The 27,614-nt window shown below is 40.3% G+C and overlaps 1 protein-coding gene across 4 annotated transcripts in view; it reads left to right on the top strand.

The window, feature by feature from the left end:
- Positions 1 to 27,614, top strand: part of EVA1C (eva-1 homolog C) — an 81,387-nt gene that overhangs the window by 7,398 nt on the left and 46,375 nt on the right. For 3 of the 4 annotated variants that reach the window (XM_007493289.3, XM_001377517.3, XM_007493290.3), the window contains exon 2: positions 23,399 to 23,595. The exons of the other annotated variant lie outside the window; for it this stretch is intronic. In XM_007493289.3, the coding sequence (XP_007493351.1) occupies positions 23,399 to 23,595 (197 nt within the window). The remainder of the gene's footprint in view (positions 1 to 23,398; positions 23,596 to 27,614) is intronic. 4 annotated transcript variants of the gene reach the window in all.

Genomic DNA, 27,614 nt, shown 5'->3' with positions numbered 1-27,614 from the left:
CTCTACTTTTCAGCCAGGATCAGTTTCACCAATTTTTAATTCTGTCTCTTTTCAATTTGCCCAGCTCCGTCAGTAGGTAGACAGAAAGCCCCATGGCCATTCGTGGGACAAGTCCATTTTTTTTGTCAGTCTTCGGTATTGTGACAAGGAAATCACTTTAAAAGACTAATATATATTAATTTAAGGTCTCCAAGGAATTCAGCTATGTAATTCCTTAATGAAAACTCAAGTTTGCAGTCAATCTTTTATGGAGTTTAATTACAATAGGAGGAAGAAAGGAATTAGAGATAGAGAGAGAGAAAAAGGGAGAGAAGGGAATAGGGCTTAAATACCCCTTCTGTTTAGGCTGGGCCAAAAGGCCCAAGCCTTAGATAGCTGAGGCAAAGAAAAGAGATCAGTCCCTATTACTCACGTGACCAAAATGGGAAACAGTCTCAGAGGCCCCCACCTTCAGCTTCCTTCAGAGCAAGCTTCTCAGAGTACACTGCCACCACTCCGACCAACTCCTCAACCACCTCGAGTCTTCAGACCCCCCTGATCTTTAAGGAAACCATCCAAGTTGCCTCCCCTCAGTTCTCACATCTACCAATCACTGTCCATCAATTTCCCTGTGCCAATGGAGGCTCTAGCTTAACCCAGGACCGCCCAGAGGCTTTGCACATGTCTGTTGAAGGTCATATTTTCAAATAATTAAATCTTTGCTCCTTTGCTACAGCCCTTTCTAAATCCTGTTAACCTGAGTAGGGTAGAGATTGGAATAATTAAATTTTGATCTAGGCTGCAGCCCTTCCTCAATCCTGTTAGGACTGAGTAGGGTGGAGATTGATTCCAAGTATCTCCATTGTATCAATTCTAAAATCAATCATGACTCAAAGAAATTCCTGTTCTATGCTTAAGCATAGGTCAAAGTCCTTTCCATTGTTCAGCAAAGGGTTTCTGTCCTAAAGTAATCTTAAGAAGGGAAGGAGAAGGAACCTCCCATGCCAATGGGATTCACATTCCAATAGTCAAGACCCACTATCAATAGGAAATTTTTCAAGTATGAAATTTCCCAATGGTGAAATTTCCAACATTTATAAGTCTAAGAAATTTTGAGGTTTACAGTATGTTCTGACTATTTCTGTTGATGGTAGCACCAGTTTTCTTTACACAACTTCCAAAATAATCTTCCAGAAACCTCATTCTCATGTTCATGTTGTAGTTTTTGAATGTGTTGTTTTCTGTTGCTTCCAGAAATAGTACAAAATTTTCTAGCTTTAGTCTTTCTTTTCAGCCATAATTCTCATGACTCTCTTTCATGTACTCTCCTTTCCAGCTAAATTGAACTACTGCTTTTTGAAAGAGTATTTTGAAATTTAAAGACATTTAGCAAATATTTATTTTCTTTCTCTCTCCCACTCAACCTTTATTAAAAAAAAAAAACATCCCGGGAAACAAAAATGTATATTTGAGCAAATAAGTCTCCACACTGGCCATGTCCAGTATCTCATTCAGTATCTATCACTTCTTTCACAAGGTTGGTAGTATGACTCATCAACAATCCTCCAGAACCTGCAAGGGTTCTTACATCTTTCAAAATTGTTTGTCTTTACAATGTTGTTTTTATTGTACAAATTGTACTACTGGTTCTGCTCACTTCACTCTTCATCGGTTCATACAAGTCTTCTTAGGTTTCTATGAAATCATACCTTTTTGTAATTTCTTCTGGCCCAATAGAATTCCATTATGTTAGCTAGCAACTTTCTAATTCCGAGATACTCTTCATGTTCCAATTCTTTGCCACTACAAAAAGGGCTGCTACAAATATTTTTCCCATCTGACTCTTTTTTTTTCTTTTTCTTTAATCTCTTTGGAGCATAAGCCAAATAGTGGTTTTTCTGGGTCAAAGGTTATAGATCAGGGGTCCCCAAACTATGGCCCGTGGGCCACATGTGGCCCCCTGAAGCCATTTATCCGGCCCCCACTGCACTTCCAGAAGGGGCACCTCTTTCATTGGTGCTCAATGAGAGGAGTACAGGATGCATCCACATCCTGTGTTCTTGGAGTACTGTAATTGGCAGCGCCCCAAAGCGCAGCATCTCTCATGTACAGTACTACTTCCAATGACATAATCCTTTGCATGGTGCATTGTTCCTAGAGTAACTGAATGAGAACGAGGCACCACGCAAAGGATTATGTGGCTGCACAGTGGAATAGGTCAGTGGCGATCTGGGGGAGGGGATTCCGCACTGTGTATATTGCTGCCTGGTATAGTGGTGGCAGTGATGGACCTGTGCAAGGTGTGACTGACCCATCCCAGCCAGCGCTGCAGCTTCCACTATCCCAGACAGAATATACAGATTTGTTCATAGTTTTTTCTTTTATAGTCTGGCCCTCCAACGGTCTGAGGAACAGTGAACTGGCCCCCTGTGTAAAAAGTTTGGGGACTCCTGGTATAGATAGTCAAGTGACTTTGGGGGCATAATTCCAAACTACTAATTGTTTTTAGAACCTGCTACTATCTCCTGACTCCATACATCAGTATAAGCCATCATCAGGTCTGCCATCCCTTCCTTCAGAATCTTTTTCTTCTTTCAAGGTTAAATTTAGTTACCAGGTCTTTTGAGTAATTTTCCCCAATACCTCTATACATTCTAATTTTCCCTAGATAGGTATTTTCTCCTTTATATATTCTGGGAATATCTTCTCTGAAACTCTTACTTACCTTGTACTAAATATATTTGTATTCACATTTCATTAGAATACCTGAACTTTGAAGTACAAAAAACCTTTATTTTTGCTTTAACATTCCTGACCCTACAATTTGGAATTATGACCAAAGGGCTATAAAACAGTGCATACCCTTTCACCCAGCAATGACACTACTATGTCTATATCCCAGAGAGATTTTTAAAAAGTGGGAAAGGACCTACTTATACAAAAATATTTATAGCTGCTCTTTTTGTGGTGGCAAAGAATTGGAAATCAAAGAGATGTCCATCAATTGGAGAATGGCTGAACAAATTGTGGTATATGATGGTGACAGAATACTATTGTGCTGTAAGGAATGATGACCAGGATGATTTCAGAAAGACCTGGAAAAACGTGCATGGACTGATGCAGTGAAATAAGCAGAACCAAAAAAAAACAAACAACCAACATTGTTGTGGAGTGATTGACCCTGGTAGATCTAGCTACTCTCAGTAATACAATAATCCAAGACAATTCTGAGGGACTTATGACAAAGAATGGTATCAACCTCCAGAGAAAGAACTGTTGGAGTCAGAATGCAGCTGAAAATACGTGATATTTCAATTCTTTATTTGGGTTTATGTTTAGACGTTTTGGTTTTATAATATTACTCACAAAAGTGAACAGTATGGAAATATGTTTTGCATGATACATGTATAGCCTAGATTGGATCATTTGTCAGTACTAGGAGGGGGAAAGAAAGGGAGGGAGATAAGTTCAATCACATAACTTAGGAAAACTTGTGTGGAAATTTGTTATAATATGTAATGGATTAAAAATAAAAAATAAAGTTCCTAACCCTAGTATAATACTTGCTTTAAAAATGTTTGTTAAACATTTGAACAAATAACCAAGGGAAAAAATTGTATCCTGATGAAATGAGGAATGAAAGGGTGGACTGGACAGGTGATTTAATTTTTTAGTAAATACAGTTAAAATTAAAACATGAAGAGCATTATCTGAGTAATCAGTCTTGTCAAGGCTCACATTAGTGAAGATATCAAAGCTGTAAGTTGGTTGTCTCTCGAACCGAGGATGACGATTGTCTTTGTGCGTTTTTCTGCACAAAGACACCTGTGCATGAAGATTTAAGTGGAAAAGTCGAAGTACAGTGACAGTCCCAAAGCTGTAAGTAGTAAGTAAATATCTGGGTCGCCAATACAGAAGGTTGAAATGTAGAGTGGTTGGGGAATAAGGAACTGACCAAAGAAAGATTTTTTTTACTGAACAATTTAGTTCAGTGTTGGTCCTATGGGAGATCTTATCAGATGCCTAAGATGGTTGAAACTGCTGTAACCTCAGCTCTCAAGAGATGGATCACCAGAGGAAAAGGTGCTAGAGCTGAAGTCATTGACGTAAGTCCACAGGGAAAATGGGAATGTGTAAATAATCTGAACTACTTATATGCCGAGGTCCCTCTTGTTTGGCTCCCAAGATGAAGAATGGACCAGGTCCATTGAGTGTAACTAAAGTGGCCTCCTAGGTTGTATTCCCATCAAGTCTCAAGAAGGCATATAGCCGAAGAGTTTAGAGACTCAGATGAGGTAGGACATAGTGAAAAGAGGAGTAGACTTTTAATCAGAGCATCTCAGTTCCAGTCCTGCCTTTACTATGTAACCAGCTTAAGCAATTTATTTAATTTTTCTGAACCTCAAGTTCCTCAACATCTGTAAATAAGAATAAGTGATTTATAGGTTTCTTTAAGTTCTAAAATTCTAAAATGTTACTGTCAGGCTCTACTGTTGCCATATTTGAAATGACTTTCCCAAGGCCAAAAGAGTAAGGAAACATTGTAGGATCAAGCCATCTATTTGGAGACTTGTCTCATTTATCTCATGCTAGAACCAGGGATAATAAAAATAGGGTTACTCAAATGTAGATGGGGTTTGGGGGGCTCAGTAGTTTGAGAACCAGGTTTAGAAACTGGCAGCTCTTCTGCTTTGGAATCACTACACAGTGTTGATTCTAAGATGGATGGATAGTAAGAGTTTTTTTAAAATGCAGATAAGGGGTTAAATAATAGATGTACCTATGAAGACTAATGCATTCAGGGATCACTAAATTCCCTAGAAAGCTCATATCAATTTCTCCCTTTTATTACCTTGATTTTTTTCAAGACTCAAAGGACAGCACTTAGAGCAATGACTTCAAGGCTCAAAGAGGCAGATTTAGGCTGGCAGAACTTCTTGACCATTACCGTTATCCCAGAGTTGACCGGATTGCCTCAGGTGTTAGTGGATTCCCTAGCACTGACAGTCTTCAAGCAATAAACAACTTGTTAGTATGTTGTAGAAAGCTTTCTTGGTTAAGCATAGGTTAGACTAGAAGTCTTCTGAGGTCCTTTCCAACTCGAAGAGTCTCTGATTCCTAGCTCATCTGACCCACGTTTGGCCTGCTGGACTAATGACCTGTATAAACCATCATAAATACGTTTAATAGTGCTGCCGTGAGCATTCCTCTAGCCATTCGGGGCAGTTGCTATATATTCCTATAGCATTTCAGGTGCAACACGTATACGTGCCTTGTTGTTCATTCCTTCCCCTCTTCTCTGAATTTTAATTTCTGCTGAAGAATAAGCCCATCTATGTTGGTACTTACTGTCTGACACGTGGGTTTCCCACACATCAAATACAAGACAAAATTAAAGTTCAAAACGGAATCCTATAGTTCTGAAATGTTTATTTGCAAACGGTTTGATGAAGTGCCTGCTTAAAATGTGCCCTGACTACAAATATTCCAATTTGGGGGCTGGGGAAGCAGGGGGCAGAAATATAAGAATGATCTCCAAGATAAGTCTTTAATTCCAATGAGTATAATAGAATGTAATCCCATTTCAAATCTTTCAGCATTCCTTTAATGAGTACAAATGAGTTCCTTTCCCCTGCAATGTGAGGTGAATAATCTGAGTAAAATAACCCTTTTTGTCTGAAAGGTTCCATGCTATCCATATTTGTGACAGCTGTAGGATACCATTCAGAGGAGGGAGGGAAGTGGCCTTCTCTGCCAAGTTTTCCCTTTTTTCCCTCTTGACTGGGAAGATCTTTCACTCATTTCAGAAGCCCCTACTTCCAAAATTCTCAGGCTCTAACATTATGAACAGGAACAAGAGAGATTCCTTCTACATCAGAATTGTGGTCTTATGTTAATGAGCATCAAGAATGTTTCATCAGAACCCATTCTCCTTTCCAGGAAGAGAGAGGGAGTGTGTGTGGGGAGAGACAGAGACAGAGACAGAGACAGAGACAGAGACAGAGACAGAGACAGAGACAGAGAGAAGCCAATTTGTTTCATTTGAGGAAAATGTGTTTTATGCAAATCAAACGAAGATTATGCCTGCTATTAGATCATCTTTATCATTAACACATTGACTATAAGGATAAATGAACATGAAAACAATTTTTTAAAATTGATTTTTACTTATTAAATTTTTAAGTCTTAAATTTCATATTTTCACTAGTATATTTTTGTATTAAAATACAGAACTCTTCTACTAAATATGGAAACTCTATTTGAGCAAAACAAATTTTCTCACTGGGCATGTCAAAAAATGTATCACAGTGGATAGGACACTGGGCTTAGACTCAAGAAGACCTGGGTTCTAATCTAGTCTCAGACTCTTACTAGCTGTGTAACCTTGGACAAGACACTTGACCTTGTTTATTTCAGAGAAGGAAATGACAAACCACTCTAGTATCTTTGCCAAGAAAAACCCATATGAGGTCATAGAGTCAGACATGACAGAAATGACAGAACAAAAATGTCTCATTCTACATCTCTTCCTTCTTCCTTCTTTTTTATCCTTCCTTCCTTCCTTCCTTCCTTCCTTCCTTCCTTCCTTCCTTCCTTCCTTCCTTCCTTCCTTCCTTCCTTCCTTCCTTCCTTCCATAATGTGTCTCTTGTACCTATCTCATAGGATTATCATGGAACTTAAATAAGATAATGTGTGCAAAATGCTATATGTTAGTTATCATCATCATCATCATCAAGTGTTCTCATTATTTGACTTCCTGTGCATTTCAAAAGAAATAATCTGGGTCATTCAATATCCAATTAACATGTTGAGTCCCTCATCAAAGATGACTATTTTTATTGAAGAAAAGTCTGGTCTGAAGCGATTCTAATAATATAGTTCATTAGTTTTTAAACCCAATTTAAATCAATCTAGTAAACATTTATTTATTTGTTTATTTGTTTTTATTTATTTATTTGTTTATTAAAACCCTTATCTTTTGTCTTGGAATCAATACTGTATATTGGTTCCAAAGCAGAAGAGTGGTAAGGGATAGACAATGGGAATCAAGTGACTTGCCCAGGGTCACACAGCTGGGAAGTGCCTGAGGCAAGATTTGAACCAAGGACCTCCCATCTCTAGGCCTCAATCTCAATCCATTGAGCTACCCAGCTGCCCCCTAGTAAATATTTATTAAGTACCTACTCTGAATAAAAGAAAGGAAAAGCATTTATTAAGAACTTATTATTGTGAGCTGGTGAAATCCAGTTTGAATAGTTTGGCCCCAGCTCCTAGGATACATGTAGGTTAAGACTTAGCCGTGGACTCAGAGACTGGTTCTCCTTTTCCCCAAGCCACTTTTATAGTGTGACACAGTCTGTTTGCTGCCTCTCTGCTCCTTCATTTGTCATTCCCTTTTCAGCAGTTCAGAGAATCCTCTCATCCCTATGGCTCACGCTACCCCACTGCCCGACTCACTGATGACAGAGCGGTCTCATATTAGTTCCACATCAGCTTTTTGTCCAAAACTATCTAAGTTTGAGCCCGTGGAGTTCTGGGCCATAGATCAGAGTGCACAACTCCCAACTGCATCCTGCCAATAAAGTGAGGGGCAAATAGCGCCTCTGCTGTTTTCCTCAACCTCCATTCTCCTCCTCTCTTTGTCATTAGCAATAAAGCTTTCCTGGCCTCTGCCCTGTTTGATGTGGCCACTCTGCCCGAAGTACTCCCACCCCTGTTTTGCACTTCAATCACATTATGCCAAGCATTGGAGATACAAGTACAAAAGAGACCCCATCCTGTTCCTAGGGGACTTATCATGAGAGAGCCCAAAGATACCCGGAAGTGATAGCTTTGAAGTGATGCTTTGGACCATAGGAGAACCATAGGGTAGGCTTTTGAACTATCCTTTCCGGAAGTAGTAGAAATGTTAGGGTACTGAGTAATGGGGGACTAGTGCATGCACAAAGGGCCTCTAATGGTGTCACTTCTATCCCCAAACTCCATGTGGAGGCACTAAAAAGCCTGCTTTATCTGCTTCTGGAAGTGTTGTGATGACATGGTGCCTCGGGAAGAATGTGGGGCAAGTGTGGATATTCCATAACTGATTCTAGTCAGCTAACTGTAGGGTGAAGAAGACATGTGCTATGGAGGCATTCCAAAAGCCCTGTCAGCTTCAGATAGTCCCTCTTTGCCTTAGCACTATTGAAGAAACTTGGGGACTCTTCCCCTCCCTTATGGCAGGTGAAGGAGTAGAACCTACAGCCTTGTAAGTTCAAAGGGTCTGGAAAGCACCTGGGCATCCATAGCCTTCCATAGTTCAGCTTTGCAGTCAGTGCTCCCAAGGCTCCCCTCCCTTCGCCACTGATTTGTTGTTCAGTCATTTCAGTGGTGTTCCACTTACATGACGCCATTTGGGGTTCTCTTGGCAAAGATCCTGGACTGGTTTGCCATTTCCTTCTCCAGCTCATTTTACAGATGAGAAAACTGAGACAAGGAGGGTTAAATGACTTGTCCAGGGTCACATAGCTAGCAAGAGTCTGAGGCTGGATTTGAACTTGGACCTTCTTGACTGCAGGTCCAGTGTTCTAGCCACTGTGCCATCTAGCTGCCCCCAAGTCAAGGAAAGATAATTTAAGAATTTTTGAACTTCCAGAAAATCAGAGCCATTTTTATTCTTTCCTCTTAGGATTTTAAGAATATTTCCAAATACAAAAAAAGAAAAAGAGGCTTATATGTGAAACCATAAATCTCTTATCATTTATAGCTAATTAGTATATAATAAATTCCACACATTAGTTCCAAAGGTTCCCTGCTTATCTGTGTCATCCTCTGAACTTCTTTCTGTTCTCATTAGTTTTTTCATTGAAAAAAATTTAATTAATTAATTTAGAATATTCTTTCATGAGGATTGAGAACCAGGTTTGAGAGATGGGAGGTCCTGGGTTCAAATTTGGCCTCAGACACTTCCTAGCTGTGTGACCTTTGGCAAGTCACTTGACCCCCATTGCCCAGCCCTTACCACTCTTCTGCCTTGGAATCAACACACAGTATTGATTTCAAGACAGAAGGTAAGGGTTTTAAGAAAAAGAATATTTTTCTATGGTTACATGATTTATAATCTTTCCCTCTCCTCCTCCCCCTACCCCCATAGCCAACGTGCAATTCCACTGGATTTTACATGTATCATTGATCAAGACCTATTTCCATATTATTCATCAGTTGTTTTAAAAAGTTGCATTTACACGATTTCTTTTCTTTTTTTCCATTTCTATCACTTGCTTCTCCTTCCCTCTTTTTAGCCTAGTCCCCCCTCAAATCTTGCTTATGTAATAAGTATACTCCGGGTTCACTGCCCTTCTTAGGATTCTAGAGTTACCTCTGACCCAGTTGGGGTATCTTTTTCTAAGCCCACAAACTCAAGGCTCTACAAATTGAGTCCCCCCCCAACTATTAGTCACCTGTGAGTGATCAACATCTCAATTTCAATGAACATCAATATGTTTTTTTTACTTCAAAGATATAGCCAGAACAAAGGTGCAAACATTCTCCCCTTACCTCCCCCCAACTTTGGGGATACACTCTCCATTATCATCATCATCATCATCATCATCATCATCATCATCATTTTCTCAGTCTTTGGGGAAAGTGAGCTTAGACTGAATGCAGTTTCTACTTCATAGTGGTCCCACCAAGTTTCTCTCCAAATGTAGCATTGTGTTATTAAGACCTGATCTTCGTTATCTTGGCCTGGGTGCTTCTGTATACCCTGGACATCAGAGCTGGGCTGGCTGAAAAATCTGATATAAATTCAATTCCGAGACTCCTGGACTCCTGAATAGCTCACTTACAAAGTGCTACTGTAGACCTTTTCCTACATCTCGGTCCATTTCCTCTAGCACGTCTCTTTGGAGGCAGATGGCTAGTAGGGGCACCTCTGGGTCAGAAGGATTTTGAAAAGCATCATTTCAATTTGTTCTCCAGAAAGATGAGACAGTCTCAAGTTATTTTCAAAGTCAGTTTGTTTTGATATTAGATACTTCATATTTCAAAAAATTTCTTCAGTTTTTACTCTGAATATTCCTTATTGTCTCATTGTGTCACTGAGTTCTAGTTTGCCTTATTCTGTTTTTTAGGAAGTTCCATTATTTAAGAGATCAGGTCTTTGTTCTAAGCTATTTATTTTTCTTTCCATTTTTTTCTTCCAAATGATTTCATTTTTATATCCTGCTTCATTTCTATAACCAGTCTAATAGTCCTTATGGTCATTTTTTTTCTTTTTTGTTTTTCTCTGAAAAAGGAAAGGAGGCGTTTGTAGTCTAGGCTATGAGGTTACTTTATGATTTACTTCTACAGAAGTATTTCTTCATAATGCTTGATATTTTAACATTTTTAATTTATATTTTCAACTTCAGCCCTTAGATTGGGGTTTTGAATTTAGACCAGTCTCCTTCCTCACTATTAGATGAATTGAGATGGGCTTGTTTGATCCTGGCCTCTAAGTAGAACTGCCTTCAATATAGATGAAGTAGCTAGTCTTAAGTTCCACCACCTGCCTCAGTCCCTGGCTTTTGCCTTAGCCTCTTAATGATTCCTGGTGGGCTTAGACCTTGACTGGTCTCTTTTTCCTATTTAAGAGTTTGTCCTTTCCTTGCCTTGGAATGTTTGGAGATCATCCTAGTTCTAGCTCTCCAGCACAGCCTTCTTGATGCTGACCTCCCTACTCTGAGTTGTCCTTTTCTAATGATGAGAGATGGACTCCTTGTGCCTAATGCAGTGCATGGCTGGGTCCTATGCAGTGATCTTTTGGATCTGATTCTGTCCCCTGCTTCTGTTCTGACAGGCCAGGGCCAGTATCTAGCTTCAGGTGCCCAGAGCACTGGATCCATGTAGCCATTCCTGCCTTCAATATCAGGTCTGGTTACTGGAGACTGGGCTGGTTTCCCTGGTGTGAGCTCCTTTCCCCACCTCTCTTGCCACTTCCATGTTTGTCTGAGCTCATTTTGGCTTTCATGGTCCCTGTACCTGCCAACACTGTCTTCTGTCTGTATTTTTGTGCCATTATAGACTGGATGGAGGGGCTTAATTCTGTTAATTCTGTTTCTTTTTTAGATTTCTTTATAATTGGTCTTTCTAGGATTCTTTTGAGGTTGGAGTTTCTGTGTGAGAATTAGACTTTTCTATGATCATTTTTATCATCATTGTAGAAAGGAAAACTGAAGCAAGTTTTGGACTTTCTGCCACTGAGTTGCAGCAAACAGCAGTTGGAAGGTTAGAGTGAAATGGATGGGCAGCAATAACAGTTGGTGGGGGGAAGGGCAAGTTAGAGTGACAATTGCTCTCCAGGTCTCTCTTTCCTGGCCCTCCGACTGGAAGGAGAGCTCTCTCCCTGTCTCAGGATAGAAGTTCCTCTATTCCTGGATTGTTGCCAACTGTGTGCTCTACCTGAATTCATGTGATTGGGTCATCGAACAAAAAGGATTTAAGAAAAACCATAATAATTAAAGGGATTGTAGGGAGGATTGAAGAACAGAGGATAAAGGAAGATTTGTGACAGGGAAATGGAGGAGTTGAAAAGAGAGAGGGAATATGGCTGCTGGTGAGGTAAAAGGAGAGAGATGTCCCTGCCGAGAGGCTATCTTTGAAAATTGGGGTTTCTGAAAAATGGACCACCTATGATAGCCTGAGGGGATGCCTTCTGTATGGATTGGTGTTGAAGATATTGCAGAGCAGGTAAGCATGGACTCCCCCTGAGGGACAAGCCTCCCCCAACCAAGGTTGCCCAGCAGGGGTCCGATAAGGACCGTTTATGGTTGAATGGCTCCCTCTATGTTCCCTGAAATGATAGTCCTCTTAAGCAGATGGGGAAATTGAGGAATAGAAACACTGCTATCCCAAGACAGTCCAAGGGCCAGGAAAAGAGTCCTGAGAGCAACTGTCACTCTAAGTTGCCCTTCCCCCCACCTTTTGCTGTCCATCCATTTCACTCTAACCTTCCAACTGCTGTTTGCTCCAACTCAGTGGCAGAAAGTCCAAAACTTGCTTTAGTTTTCCTTTCCATATCGTCTTAACCAAAAATCTTGGTTTTTCTTCTTTTTAAAAACTCTTACTTTCTGATCGGTTCTTAAGACAAAAGAGCAGCAAGGGTTAAGTGAGTTGCCTGAATCACAGAGGAGGAAGGATCTGCAGCCAGACTCAGCCCAGGCCCTCTCAACTCCAGGGCTGGGACTCTCTCCACTGTGTTATCTACCTGACCCTGTTAGGGTTTGTTTGTTTTCTTTAAACCCTTACCTTCTGTCTTAGAATGAACACTGTATATTAGTCTGGAGGCAGAAGAGCAGTAAAGGCTGGGCAGTGGGAATTAAGTGACTTATCTAGGGTCATACAGCTAGGAAGTGTCTGAAGTCGGATTTAAACCCAGGACCTCTCATCTCTGGTCCTGGCTCTCAATCCACTGAGCCACCCAGCTGCCCAACCCCTAGTTTTTAATACCTACAAATGTGTACTTATGTCTGTGGTCTGGGTGGGAGGAGAAGAGGGGAACACAGTGCAATTTAGCTCTGGTCATTGATTTTAAAACAAACATGCTTGCTTTTCTTCCTCTCCCTCACTTTCTTCACCCTCTGCCAACACATACATACATTTTGGCACATGGAAGACTGCTCAGTAACAGAGCACTGAGCCTAGAGTCAGGATGACCTGAGTTCAAATGTGACATCAAACACTTCCCAGCTGTCATTTAAGCAAATCACTTCACCCTGTTTGCCTCAGTTTCCTTATCTGTAAAATAGATTGGAGAAGTAAATGGCAAACCACTGCAGTATCTTTGCTAAGAAAACCCCAAATGGGGTCACAAAGAGTTGGACACAACTACAAAACAACAGCAAAGTTAAGGCAGTCTCGGGAATTGGAACCTTCACAATTCTCATTTAATCAAAAGGAATATCAAGCCATTCTACTGATCGAGACATCTTGCGTGTCTTCCTCCAGCCCGACTTAGATTTGTGCCCAGCCATTGCTCAGGATGCAAGAGACTGTGTACGTAGTCACTAATACTTGAACCTTTTCTTTTGGCTTCCTGCTTCTTTCAGTAAGTTGACAGGTATAATTAAAATATTCCCCCCTCTGGCCAAACACAGAGAAAATATTGTATTGTTTCCAAAGGATTTCAAGTGCAGGATCATGGTAGGATGGGTGTGCATTCTTTGCAGAGGATTGTGAGTCACACTACCCTCGAATGTCGAAGCATTTCAAGAACTTGGTTGAAAAAGGTCCATTGTGTGGATGTTGGCAGTGAAGAAAATACTCTGCTTGTGCAAACTCCATTTCAAATTTAATTTTAAAGTGGGTGATGTGAGAATGCTGTCCACTCAGAGGACAATGGGTTGATACACAGCTTTCTCGTTCTCACTCCTTTTGGTGAGAGAAGACTTGGATTTTCAGAATCAGTGAACATTCTGAAATGAGGCATAAATGGGGGCCTTTTGAGCCATTTGAAAGGTGACTGTGTGCTGAGCTGCTGAGCTGCAGAATACAACCAGAGCCAGGAAAACTCCTTGCACTTTTGTCTGACAGCTGCCTTTGATAAGCAGGTTTCTGTCTGCCCGCACCACTTGTTCTGAAGCTCTCGTTCCAGCTCTCTAATCCTCAGTAAAATAGCTACTTCATCCTGGGTCTTCCAGAAAGCTCTCTTAAAGCCCCAAATTAACACAGGGGGCCTAGACACAAAACAGCGAACGGGTCCTAAAATCAAGAAACAATGTTTGTGAAAAGAGACAGAGTATGCAAGAGAGCCATGAGTGCAAAACTAAAGGCACAGATTCATTCCTCACTTCATTAAGTAACGATCAGCTATGGGTCTGTTACTTAGGGGAAGAAAAGGCTGGTAAAAAGGTTGCCAATTATAGTATGTAGCTAAATACAAAGACTGAGGCTCTTGTCTTTAAAATGCAAACTGACTCCTATGTTGGAATGTGAACTAGAATGAAAGAGATATTAAAGTTTTGTCAGCCTAGCACAGTGCTGGGACATAGTAAGCAGATAATAAGTGCTTATTGTTGGACTGATATTACAATGGAAAACAACTGTAAAAGATTTAATAACTGTAATTAATGCAATGATCAATAAGGTCTAGAAGACCAATGATGAAGCTCGTGTTTCTTCACTTAGCGAAGAGATAATGGATTAGAGGTGCACAATGAGACCGACATTTTCTGACATTGCCAATGTGTGGATTTGTTTTGCTTCTCCCTCCCTCCCTCCCTTCTTCTCCCTTTCTTCTCCAACTATTTCTTTCTCCCTCTCTTTCTCTCTCTAGATAAGCACCCATATATACATAAAAGGCTTTTTTGGGGTGAAAAGGAAGATGTTTAGTGATAATGGTCCCCCCACCGAAGAAAGAAAAGAGTATTAATGCATCATTTAAAAAGCAACAACAACAAAGAAAGGAACCAGAAGGAAATTCAGAAGGGGACATTAACATGTTGTATTAGAACCATGATAAACATGAAATATACTTAAAAAAAAACCCTTACCTTCTGTCTTAGCATTAATACTGTGTATTGGTTCCAAGGCAGAAGAGTGGTAAGATCTAGGCATTTGGGGTTAAGTGACTTGCCTAGGCTCACACAGGTAGGAAGTAAGTGTCTGAGGTCAAATTTGAACCCAGGACTATCCATCTTGAGACCTCTATCCACTGAGATGCCTAGCTGCCCTTGAAATATTCATTTAAAAAACCCACGCTGAATACGGTATAGTGGAAGTTCTTGTTTTAATGTTCAGGCCTTCTTTTTTCTTCTCTGAATAAGAAAAGAATTCAAAATAAAAGAAAAGTACAGTTAAAATGGTGATGATTATAGAGGCAGGAACTGATGTAATTTGATGGATAGAAGAGAGTAGATATATCTAGGAAGAGAGTTAGGGAAAGGGGATGCCAGATAAGAAAGAGGATAGGGGAATAAACTATCAGATATGGAACACTGTAATCCATAGTTGGAGGACCCAAAATTAGAATTCTGGGTTTTTAGCAGGTGATTTCTGTACTTGAAAATGACATTTGTGTGCCATGCAAGTTTCTTCTAGTATATTAAAGGTGGGGGGTGGGGTGGGGCAGAGCCAAGATGGATGCATTACCAAGCAGGAGCCTTCTGAATCTCCTTCCAACCAGTCATTACAAAGCATCTCAAAAGGACAGAAATCAAAACTGGCTGAGTAAAGGGGTTTTCCCACTAAACACAGCATGAAAGGTAGGCAATGAGTGGGGATTCTCATGCTATAAGGGGGAGAAACTACACTAATCAAAGTACAAGCTGATCATCCTTCCCCAACACCATCTATGGACCTGACTCAGAGCAAGGGCAGGGGTGGTGGTAGCTGAAAGCACTACAGACTTACCCCTGAGGGCAGTGCCAGGACTTGGCAGTGAAACTTCTGAAACCCTGAAACCTGGGCTGTGGAGCCTGGACCTTGGGCAGCAGAGCAGCTGGCCACAACCAAGGCAGCATGGGCTGGGAAGATAGTCTCAGGGCAAAACTTTAAAGCCCACACTACACAAAGAAAGTCACAGAGCTACCTGCCTTCATTCAGGCTTCTTACAGGGAAGGGAAGATAGTACCAAGGCAAAGCCCTGTGAGACAGAAGCTAAGAAAGCAATGACCACCAGCATGCAGGAATCCCAATCTACTAACAGCAGAAGGAATAAGCAATAGCAAAAAAAAAAAAAAAGCTCTTGACCCGGGAGAATTTCTATGGAGAAAAAGAAAGAAAAAGAGCAAAATACAGAAGCAGCAGCAGAGAGTGACAAACAGGCAAACAGAAGCAAACTTTCCAAAACAAAAGGAAATTGGTCACAAGTTCTGGATTAACTAAAAAAGGAGTTCAAGAACCAAGTAAGATAGATAGAAGAAAAATGGGAAGAAAAGTGGGAAAAAGAAATGAAAGTAATACAAAAAGAAAATAACGGCTTAAAAGACAAAATTGCCCATATAGAAAATGATGTTCAGAAATCAAATGAAGTAATAAGCAAATTAGAGACTAGAATTGACTTGGTGGAAGCCATGAAAAGAAGGATAGACTAAATCAAAAAGAAAAATCAAAAGATCATAGCTGAAAAACAGTCTTTAAAGACTAGAATTGGGAGAGTAGAATCTAATGATCTCACAAGACAGCAAGAATTAATAAAGCAAAATCAAAAGAATGAAAAAATAGAAGGAAACATGAAAGATCTCATTGAAAAGACAACTGACCTAGAAACCAAATCCAGGAGAGACAATCTAGTATATTAAAAACTAACTTGGGCCTCAGTCTCAGTAAAATACTGTGTAGAGCAGAGTTTCAACATTTTGCTTATCAAGGCTAACCATTCAATTTCCTGGACTATTTTACCTGTTTATTATATGTAATTTACTGGCAGTTGTTTTGTTAACCTTCCACCAAGCATTACATATAATGATGAAGCTATTTTAATAACACATTTCAGTGGCACTTAAATACTACTTGGCAGATTGGATAAAATAATGGTTTGTCTTTTTCAAGGTTTTTACAATTGGTATTATTTTTTGAGTTTTTATGACTTTAACAAAACCAGAACTGTTTTTTAAGTCTGAAAGAATAGAACATTTGTTACGAAAGAGTGCTTGGATACTGGATTTCAGGAATTTGTAGGATCAAAAAGTAGCATGTAAGATGTCAGGGAACTCATCCAAATGAGCACATTATTTTCTTTGGAAAATAATACTGTGTTACTTTCAAAGGAAAATATTTCTGATTCCAAGTACCTTCAACCTGAACCACCTCACTGATCCTGGGATTAAGGCTGACTCCCTGTCATGAAGATGAACTTTGTCTTTTTTGTTTTTTACAGGATAAAAGAAAAATAATTTGCTCCTAGACCTAGGGTCAGGTCCCTGAAAGACTGCAAAACAGACTGATGTTTGTCTTTGGCGAGCACCCCCCTGTTTTTTATGGGTACTTCTCATTTCAGGATTTCTTCAACTAAGGCTTGTTCTGCAGGTGTATTTATGCTGTTTCTCAACAACATAGGATCCTGTGGCCTTTGTGGAGTTCTCTACACTCCTTTTTTCTCTCTTAAGCAATATTCTCAAGCTACATTCACACCCCTCTTCAACCCTAGAACTTTAGACAATTTCAAGATTGCTAAAAATAAAAACACTTGGATTATAAAAGGCTCTAGAGGGCAAGGACTCATCTGTATCTACTTTAACTCACTATATGTAGAATCTGACCCAGCAGGCTACTCTGATTGGAGCTTAATACAATTTTTAAAAAAGCGTATCCACAAAGATATACCTCATCGTTTGAGATAAATCATGGCATAGTCAATTAAGCAGTGAGCTTTTTTTAAGTACTTACAATATGGCAGGCACCGTGCTGTGTTCTAGAGATACAAAGCAAAGCAGATAACATTCCCTGCTCTCAAGTTGTGAACAGTCTAAGAGGAAGGGACACAATGTACAAACAGCCATTTCTTTTCTTTACCTTTCAATCAACTATGTGACTGCTATGATGTGGTCTTGTATGAATAATATTTATAAGAGTCTTCCTGTTCCCCTTCTGAAACTTTCATCAAGGATATGCTCAATGGGCTCATTTGACTGATGTTTGACTGTTTCTTGTCTCTTGCCAGATTTACTTTAAGCTTGTTTCCCTCTATAGTTTAATGGTTTCTATTGTTTAGACTTTGTTAATAAATTATGATGGTCTGTGTCTATGTCTTATTCATTTCACATTTTTAAACATTATTAACTTTATTAAATAGCTTATGTGGGATTTTCCTCAATAGCAAGCCATCTGTTATTTTTATTTTTTCCTTTATTATGACACTGATTCTAATGTTTGTTCTAACAAGTTATTGGCCCACCTACTCATGGAGGATTTTCCTACTGCACTAGGGCCCGGGTTTTTTCTTCTCTAAGAGGAGAGATGAGTTATATGGATATCTCTATAATACCAGCGGGAATATAAAAGTGTTATTAGAGAAGTGGATATAAAGTTCTGTGGAGGCTTAGAGAAGGGGGAGATCTTTGACTTCCAACAGGGAAGATCAAAGACTGTTTCATGAAAAAAATCTTTGAGCGAGTCCTTGAAACTTTGCCCTATATGAGTTCTACATTTGTCAACAGATAAGTTTAATATCTTCCAAATCCCAAGAGACCTTTCTACTTGTTTGGTCAGCAACATAATAATCAACCACAAAAGGGTGTTTTTATTCATACGTCTGGGGAGAATGTGTAGGGGTTGAATCAGTTGGTTAGAGGCCAGTTACACCTCCATACTAGGGCTGCAGAAGCCTTTAAAAGATCATCTAGTCAAATTTTTTTTGTTTTACAAATGAGAAAACTAAGGTCTAAAGAAGTTGAGTGATGTTAGAGGCCATTTAGTTCAGCACCCGCAATTTACAAGTAGCAGCTGCTTTGGAGAATTTGTCCATTCAGGTTGTATCTTGGGTTCTTGGGGTCAAGGGGCACCACTCCTAACATTATAGTTCACGTTCCTCCATCCGTATGCTTCTTATTAATATTCAGTAGAGAAATGACCAAATAAAATAATGTTTTAAAAAATATTCAGTAGAGACGTCTGCAAGCAATTGGGGAAAATATATATAATAAAGGATTTTTGGAGGGAAAAAGCCATTAGAGACAACTAGCTCTAATTCAGGTTCCTTAGGTTACCTCCCCTCCCCACACCATAGAAGGCATCATCTGGCAAAAAAATAAAAAATATATATATATATGTACATACACAAATAGGTTCCCATTTTTCAGTTCATTCTCTGGAGGTGAACATTCACAAAGTTCAAATGTTAAATCTGTAGCTGTAAAACATGTTCTCTTGGTTCTACTTGTTTCATTCTTCATGATCTCATGTAGTTTTTTCCAAGTTAAAAAAAATTAATTTGCTCATTGTTTCTTATGGCACAGTAGTATTCTATTACAATTGTAGAGCACAGTTTGTTTGTCCACTTCCCAACTGATGGACACCCCCTCGATTTCTAGTTCTTTGCTACTATAAAGATTGCTGCTATATAAATACTTGAGAACATAGAGGTTCTTTTCCTTTTTCCCTGAACTTTTTGAGAAACAGCCCCAGCGGTAATATTGCCGTGTCTAAGCGTATACATAAAGTTCTCTGAGTGTAATTCCAAATTGCTCTCCAAAATGGTCAGATCAGTTCACAGTTCCATCAACAGTGTATTCGTGTTTCCACATTCCATCGGACATCTGTCGTTTTGCCCTTTTGTTACTTTAACCAATCTGATGGGTATGAGATGGTTTCTCGGTGTTGTTTTGGTTTGCCTTTCCCTAATCAGTAGTGATTTAGAACATTTTTTCATCTAACGCTATATGGCTTTGATTTCGCTAGCTCTTGGCAAAGGCATTTACCAAGATGGCATAGAAAGACCAATAACGTTTCCTAACTATGAAACACTTTCTCGCAAATTCACATGCATCTGGAAGAAGAGTGGTTGTGGATTTAGAGCACAATGATACTAAAGCACACATATTTGGAAAATGTGGCCACAGCAACCCTGGGCTCACGGCATTTCACATGGCCTTTCTTTCCATGGAGACTCTTCATGAAGCTCTACTCTGAATTCAGCTTTTCTATCAGACAGATTGCTCAACTGGGCTTCCAAGATCTTTTCGTCTTTGCAGCTTGACTGGAATGCCAGGGTTAGCTTTCTTTCTTGAGTCTGTAGCTGACTCTCTAACGCTTCTTTCAGAGATCATTCATTCTCTTTGAAATTGGTTCTGGCTTTGAGTGTTAGCCTCACTGGATCTGTGTCTTGATGAAGTGTGTGCTTCTAGGGATTGCTGACTTCTGCCCAGATTTCCCCCAAATGGCAAACTCTTGATCTTAATCATGAACTCTCTCTTTCTGGATAAGTAGTCCTACAGCAAGATGCCATGGCAGCTGAGGAAGGCAGAGAGAAGTCCCCTCTTCACCTCTTCCTGCTTCAGAAGATTCCTCGACTGGCAGTTCTCAGTCTGTCTTCCCCTAAACTTCCTTTAGGCTTAACTATTTAAAGCTGCCGGGGATAGAACTAATTTTCATTCCAGCCAATTGCATTTCCTCTGCCAACTCAATCAGAGAGAAGTGATTATTGGATATTAATCATTATCATTACATCATCTCATACATACTTTGACTTATAAAAGTAGTGAGTTGGGAGTGGGACAAGATAAGAGGTATTCAAATGCAACCTAACATACAGATCAAGAACTGAGACCTAGAGAGGTTAAATGACTTTCTCAAGCCAGAATTAAAATCCAGGCCCTCTGACTCTATAAATTCAACACTTTTCCCAATGTGCCCCACTCTCTTGCCAATTATAAGTTGTCAAGTTGAAATTTGGGCTTTACTCCATGTTGTCTTTACTCCAATCCAGAGGTCTTTCCACCATGCTCCTCTGCTTTCCAATATTATCTATATTAAATTAGTTAGGAACGGTGTCCACGATGCCTATTTGTGGGCAGAGATCTTCACGTGTCCTCAGAAAAGATAGAGGGGTATCAGTTGTAGAACCATCCATCTGTATTCTACTGGGTGTGGGTGCTGATGTTCTGCATAAAAGTAGTTGCAGAATACCCTGTATAATAGGACTGATCCCTTCCTCCTCCCTATTCCACACTGCTGTACCATGTGCAAAAATCTAGCTTGAAATATGTTTTTGAGGTGAAGGCGTTGTATCTCCCTGAAGATTCTCATCCAAATGCAAATTTGTTTCCTGGCTGTGAATGGCACATTAAGTCATGACCATTCCAGTAAGAATCACTTCATCATTAATAATCATCATCCAGTTCATCAATAACAGCAAAGCCATGACAGGGTGTGAACAGGACAGGGTAGGTAGGAATAGGGCTGATGATGAAACTAGAATAGTTTTCTTGGATAAGGGGTTGATAGTAGACTGAACACTGCGCTAAGTGCTTTACAAATATTATCTCATTTTATCACCACATTCCTGAGAGTTAATGCTGCTATTATCCCCATTTTACAGTGGAAGAAACTTAAGACAGAGGTTAAATGACTTGCTCAGGATCATACCTCTAGTGAGTGTCTGAAGTGGGATTTGTACTGATTCTAGTTCTAATCTCTATCCACTGGGCCATTCTATCCTTAAGTGCCCCACGATAGCCTAAAGGCACTGAATTCCTTCTAAAGGGTGGGGCAGTTTGGAAAGGGTGTAGGAGATAGGGAAAGAGAAGGTGGAAAATTCCTGAAGATCAGCCTGGACATTTTGTCCAGGACTGTTCTTTTTTGTACATACATAAATGAAGGAATGGAATCCGAGTCTTATCTTGAGGCTCATTTTTGTGTTGATTACCTGCTTCTGGACACTTATACAGCCTGAGGAAGATGCTGCTGCCCTGGTTAGCTAGTCTGAACCTTTTATGATATTCGTTTCTGGCTTTGATTATAATTCAGACGTGCTTAGGTTTGCCATTATCCCAATCTCCCAAAAGGAGAGGGTGTCAGAAAAGAGAGCTTGGCCTTCCTGAGATTGGGGACCAAATATAAACTCGAGTGTCTAACGTAACTCATCTCATGACACACTCTGAGTTCTCCCAGTCATTTGGAGGTTTGAATCAGGTTTGCACTCAGAGGCATTTTGCTACTGGATATGGTAATAGAAAGGATTTTAGGACAATTGAGGAAACTCAAGCATAGATCATTTTGTGCGGAAATCTTGATGTTTGGGGGGGAAAACCCCAACAACCTAGCTCCACCAAGAGAGGACTCTTGCCCTTTTACTTTAAGAGAGATTTTACCTCCCTTTTCGAAGCCAATGGTTGCCAAACCTATCTCCCACATACTTCATCAGAAAGTCCCTGGCTTTCTTCCCAGCTACCTCACCCTCTTGACCTCATTAGGTGTAAAAGGGAGGAAAGGGACTCACTCAGCTTGGATGAACTTTTTGTCCTCATGAGAAGTATTCCAAACCCCCCTCTTTTCACTGATCCTCAGAGGGTGGGAAAAGATCTCCCATCATACAATGCAGTAGCTCCTGAATGATGATCATCCAGTCTCTAATACCAGATACCTAGTACTTTCTGTACCCTTAAAAGTGGAGCAAATATGGGGAAGTTCTGACTTTTCCTACCATCCCCATACTTCTACTTCCCCGCCATCTCTTCTTCAGAGACCTTGGTCCCCAGAGGTCTTCATTACGGGAGGCTTTCCTGGTTTTTCATGGCTTTTTAGGGGCAAAGCTGTCACAGGAATTGCTCTGTAACAAACACATATCCTGTCCGTACAAGAATGCATGGCACTAGCCAATGGACGGAGATAAGAGAATTTGAGTCTGACTCACTGGGCAGGCAGCTACGTGCCTAAGTGGCATTTACACAGAAATTGTTGAGTTTGTGGGGGTGTTTCTTCCTGTAACACTAGGTACTTTGGAACCTTCATGATAACTCTTGACTTAATCCCCACTCTTGAGAAGTTTTCTCCAAGTATTACAAGGCATTAGAGCCTCCGGCTCTATACATTGTCTGAGGATTTATAGCCTTCCGGTGACATAGGACCCCAGACTCTGGGAAATGCCTTTATTCGAACTTTCCCATCACGGTCACGCTTCATTTCAGGGATAGCCCTGGACGTCCTGAAATCATGAGCCACGGGGAATCTGCTGCTGTTCATGAAAAATAAGCTTCTGGCTATTGAAAATCTTAATAAGAGAGCGCATTTATGTCAAGTTTTAAGGTTTATTTCACCGAATTGAGCCTCAACAGTAGTCCTGTGTAGTAGGTGCTGCTATCCCCATTTTATAGATGAGGAAACTGGGCTTCAGAGAAATTAAAAGTCACAAGCCAGAAATGATCTGAGGTGGAATTCGAACTCAAGCCCTCCTTGGACTTCAAGTTCACTGCTCCATAACTAGGGATTTTAAACTGTTTTGTGTGTCATGAACCCCTTTGGCATTCTGGTGAAGCCTGTGGACCCCTTCTCAGTAGCAAAAAGTAAAATAGGAAACAAAGGAAGCCAATTATAATAATAACAGCTAACTTTTATATAGCACTTACATGTCAGACATTGTGCTAAGTGTTCTACAAATATGCTTTCATTTGATCCTCACAACAACCCTGGGAAGTAGGTATTATAATGATACATTTAATAATACATACTTTAATCCACATTTTACAGATGAGGCAAACAGGTTAAGTGACTTGCCCAAGGTCACATAGCTGTAAGTGTCTACGACCGAATTTGACCATAATTTATCCTGCTTCCCACCTAATATGCCACTTAGCTGCCTTCAATTATACTGAAATATGGTTATCAACATATTATTTAAAAAACAAGCACGTTTATGTACTCCAAGTTAAGGCTGCTTGAGTCTCCACTGTGCCTCTTGTTTTCCTCATTTCTGAAGAAAGTGAATTCCTGGGATAATTGTAATTGCTGACTGTTTTCTAGGTTACCTAACCAAACTTCTGCAAAACCACACCGTGTACGCTTGTGACGGTAACCGTTTGAGTCTTCAGTGCCCTCGACATTCGACAATAAGTGTCCAGTCAGCCTTTTATGGTCAAGATTACCAAAGGTGTAATTCACAGCAGCCTGCAACCATGATGAAAGACCATTTAACCTGCGTGGCACCCACGGCTTTGCAGGTATTGCATTTCAGAGCTTTTTAAAATGCTAGGATCATTTGCAAATACATGCACACAAAGATGTACGCACGATGCATTTCTCTGTCTACGTACCTGATGCAAAATTCACATGTGCTGCACTTGAAAACAAACCTGATTTACCCAAATGATAAATGGCAGCTTATGGGAGGATCATTTGCTTTACAAAGAGGTTCATAGGAGGATTCTTTCTGCCAGAAGCTTCCCAAGATGAGTTTAAATAGAATTCAAATATCACAAATTCAGTTTAATTTACATATACTTTTTGTAGAGGTACAACTGGAATGAGTTTCCATTTTGTAGTCCATGAGCTGATGGGAAAGGAAGGCTATGGATACTTCTGGATAAACAACAAATCTATTTGGTTAGGCAAAAACAGAAGACCTGGAGAAGTAAACTGAATTTGTCCACAATCACACAGGGAGTGAGGGGGTAAAGTTAGTGTTTGAACCGAGGTCATTTAATTCCAAGCCCACTGCTCTTTAGAGTATACTACATTGCCTCTAAAAGTCACTTGACTTTGGACAAAAAATATTCCTGAAGTATTCTTAAAAAAACAAACAAACAACTTTTCCTTTGATTTTATGTCCATTCTAAGACAGACAGGTAAAGGATAGGTGATAGAGGTTAAATGACTTGCCCAGGGTCACACAGCTAGGAAGTGGCTAAAAACAGATTTGAACCCAGGTCCTCCCAACTCCAGATCTGGCACTCTATTCACTACATTTTACCTGAGTGCCCCTAAGTATTCTTTTAATTTTGTTGAAATTAGTGTAGTATGGTGGAATTGTACTAAAGAATAAATAGAAAAACACATTGATTTTATTAGCCATAAGAATCTTGGGTAAAAATGAACCCAAGTTAGTTAGGGGGAGAAGAGAGGGAGAGATATGATTGATAACAACAACAATGAAAATAATGAATATTTAGATAGTGTTTTAAGTTTTGCAAAGCACTTTATATATATTAATTCATTTGATCCTTACAACAATCCTGGGAAGTCAGTGCTGTTATTGTTCCCATTTTGTAGAGGAGGAAATGGGTTCAGAGAGGTTATATGACTTGCCCATGGCTAGATTGTAGGGGAGAATCAGAGTCAGGATTCAGTGATGGGGAGCTCCTGACTCAAAGTTCAGTGCTTTTTCCCACTATATCTCATGCAATGAATAAAGTTCTGTCCTGATCGAAAAGTTTTGATTGACATTTGATCTTACTAGCTGTGTGACCTAGGCTGCCTCAGTTTCCTCAATCATAAAATTAAGGTAATAATAGCATCTATCTTCTTGGGTTGTTGTGAGGATCAAATAAAGTTATACGGCTAAAGTGCTCAGTGAAGAGCCTGGCACATAGTAGTAAGTGCTTAATAAATACTTCCTCTCTCTCTCCCTGTATCCCTTTGTTTCTTCCTTCTATCCTTCCTCACTTCTTTCCTCCCTTCCTCTTTGGCTCCTTTCCTCCCTCCCTCCCTCCTTCTTTTCCTTCCTTCTTTCATACTGTAAAGTTTCCCTTCAGACTTAGTAGTGTCCCTCTGAAGTATTTCAACTGGGGAAGCTAAGCAGCTCAGTGGATTGAGAACCAGGCTTGGAGGCAGGACGAACCAGGGCTGAGAGAGATCTGGCCCCAGACACTTCCCAGCTGTGTGACCCTGGGCAAGTCACCTAACCCCCATTGCCCAGCTCTTACTACTCTCCTGCCTTAGAACTACTACTTAGTATTGACTCTAAGACAGAAGGTAAGGGTTAAAAACAAAGTATCACATCTGACAGAAATCTGTACCTTTTTCCCACTCTTCTTTGGGGCTTGCATTGAATAGCCAGAATTAATTTGTTTGAGATGAATTTACTCATCTAACTTCTAGACTTTGCTCTTGGGTTTTAGTGGTGTCAAATATCACTAACCAAACGCAGCCAAAGGACCACTTCTGGATGTCACCATAAGCAGATTAAAATGTCATTGGGAAATAGTTAATAAAGCAAAAATACAATAAAACATAGATAACGTTACATTTTTAAAATGAAGTCAATACACAGCCCACAGGAATTCTTAACTACATTCCCCGTAGCCTCCTTTCCCCTTTACTAGCTACTTGGAAGGCAGCGGGATTTGGGGTTTGCCTCTATCACTCTTGCCTGTTCCACTTGATCCCTGGCATCTAGGCAGTCTACTGCCCTCTTCAGCCCAATCAAAACGTGTATGGGAAACCCCCCAAAGCTGGCAGCTGCACTCCTTTCAGAGTGTGGTCTTTGGAAACCTTCCATGGATCGGAGTAATAAAAAATGGTCATTAGAATATTCTCAGGGCGTGTTTGCTGTCAGCATCTCAAAATTCAGTCTTTTTGTTTTAGAGACAAATAAATGGCCATTTGGTGTCTTTTAATTCACTTCGGTAGCTTGACATCAGGCTGAATGTCATGTCCAAGCTCATGTCCCACAGAAATATTCAGTCATTCAAGTCTAGGAGTGAATGTCGATAGGAAATCCCTACTCCAAGTATTTGCCAGCCCAGAAGAGTCTGCCATGCACTTCAATACAGTCTCTTCTGAAAGCCCATTTTGTGTCTCCTCCAGCAGTATCTGAGCACTAGATAATTGGACAGTGGCCCTCCGGCCATGGGAAATTACAGATAACATCTGAAAAAAAAGGCAATCTTAGGAAATTTTCTGAGGATCCCTGAGTCAGGCGCTTCACTTAGCTGCAGAGCTTGTTTTATAGCTGGTATGTAAAATGTTAGTTTTTATATGGACGTCCCACAGAGTGCAGATTATGAGAAAAGGAAGTTGGAGAAAGAAAGACGAGAATATTTGCTAATTCCAGTCTGACATTCAGCCAGAGGATACTAGAAGGCATGGACAGGCTTCTTGGAGAATCACTTTATAATATCGTTCTTTTACTGGAATCAAGCCCAAGGGGAATGTGCTTATTACAGACCAGATTTGTTACATTTTGAGTCTCGGCATTGGAGTACCAAGATGCTGGGAGGCCTGATCCACTGTAATAGGACCTTATCTGGGACAAATAGCCCGCGGAGTGCATTTACAAAATAGATTCATTAAGAAACACTCAAGCTGATTGTAAGAGGGAGAGAGACAGAGACAGAGACAGACAGAGACAGGGAGACAGACAGACAGACAGAGACAGAGAGAGAGAGAGAGAGAGACAGAGACAGACAGAGACAGAGACAGGGAGACAGACAGACAGAGAGACAGACAGACAGAGACAGAGAGAGAGAGAGAGACAGACAGAGACAGACAGACAGAGAGACAGACAGACAGAGACAGAGAGAGAGACAGAGACAGAGAGACAGAAACAGACAGACAGAGAAAGACAGAGGGGGACATGGAGGAAAGCTTCTTAAACCAAATTTTGGGGAAAGATTTAGAATATTCCACTGGAAATGTGAAAATTATACCATAAAAGAAATGTCTCTCAAAGTCTTTTCACTTTTAAGTTTTGGAGGAAAAAGTCAATATTACACACAACTTGACGGTCTTGGTTAATGGCATTAGAAGGCAGCAAGGATTTTCAAAGTGCTACCAATGCAGGGGTCCTCAAACTTTTTTCACAGGGGGCCCATTCACTGTCCCTCAGACCGTTGGAGGGCCGGACTATAAAAAAACTAGGAACAAATCCCTATGTCACTGCTCATATCTTATTTTAAAGTTAAAAAAAAAAACAAAACAGGAACAAATACAACATTTAAAACACACATACAGCTCCTCTCACTGACCACCAATGAAAGAGGGGCCCCTTCCAGAAGTGCGGGGGGCCGGATACCTGGCCTCTGGGGGCTGCATGTGGCCCGCAGGCCGTCGCTTGGGGACCCCTGCTCTAAACTATTCTATCATTTCATCCCATTATGAAGGGATAAACTGTGTGACATTGACCAGATCACTTAACCAGAGTCTCTACAGCAGAGTTTCCATTATCTATCAGATGATAAGAGGTGGATGAGATGAGTATTAAAGTTCCTTCTAGCCAGAGGTTCATTCCACTTTGAAAGCA

This window comes from Monodelphis domestica, chromosome 4 (assembly GCF_027887165.1).
Source record: "Monodelphis domestica isolate mMonDom1 chromosome 4, mMonDom1.pri, whole genome shotgun sequence".
Classification (NCBI taxonomy): Eukaryota; Metazoa; Chordata; class Mammalia; order Didelphimorphia; family Didelphidae; genus Monodelphis; species Monodelphis domestica.
This window is presented reverse-complemented; position numbering and strand designations above follow the sequence as displayed.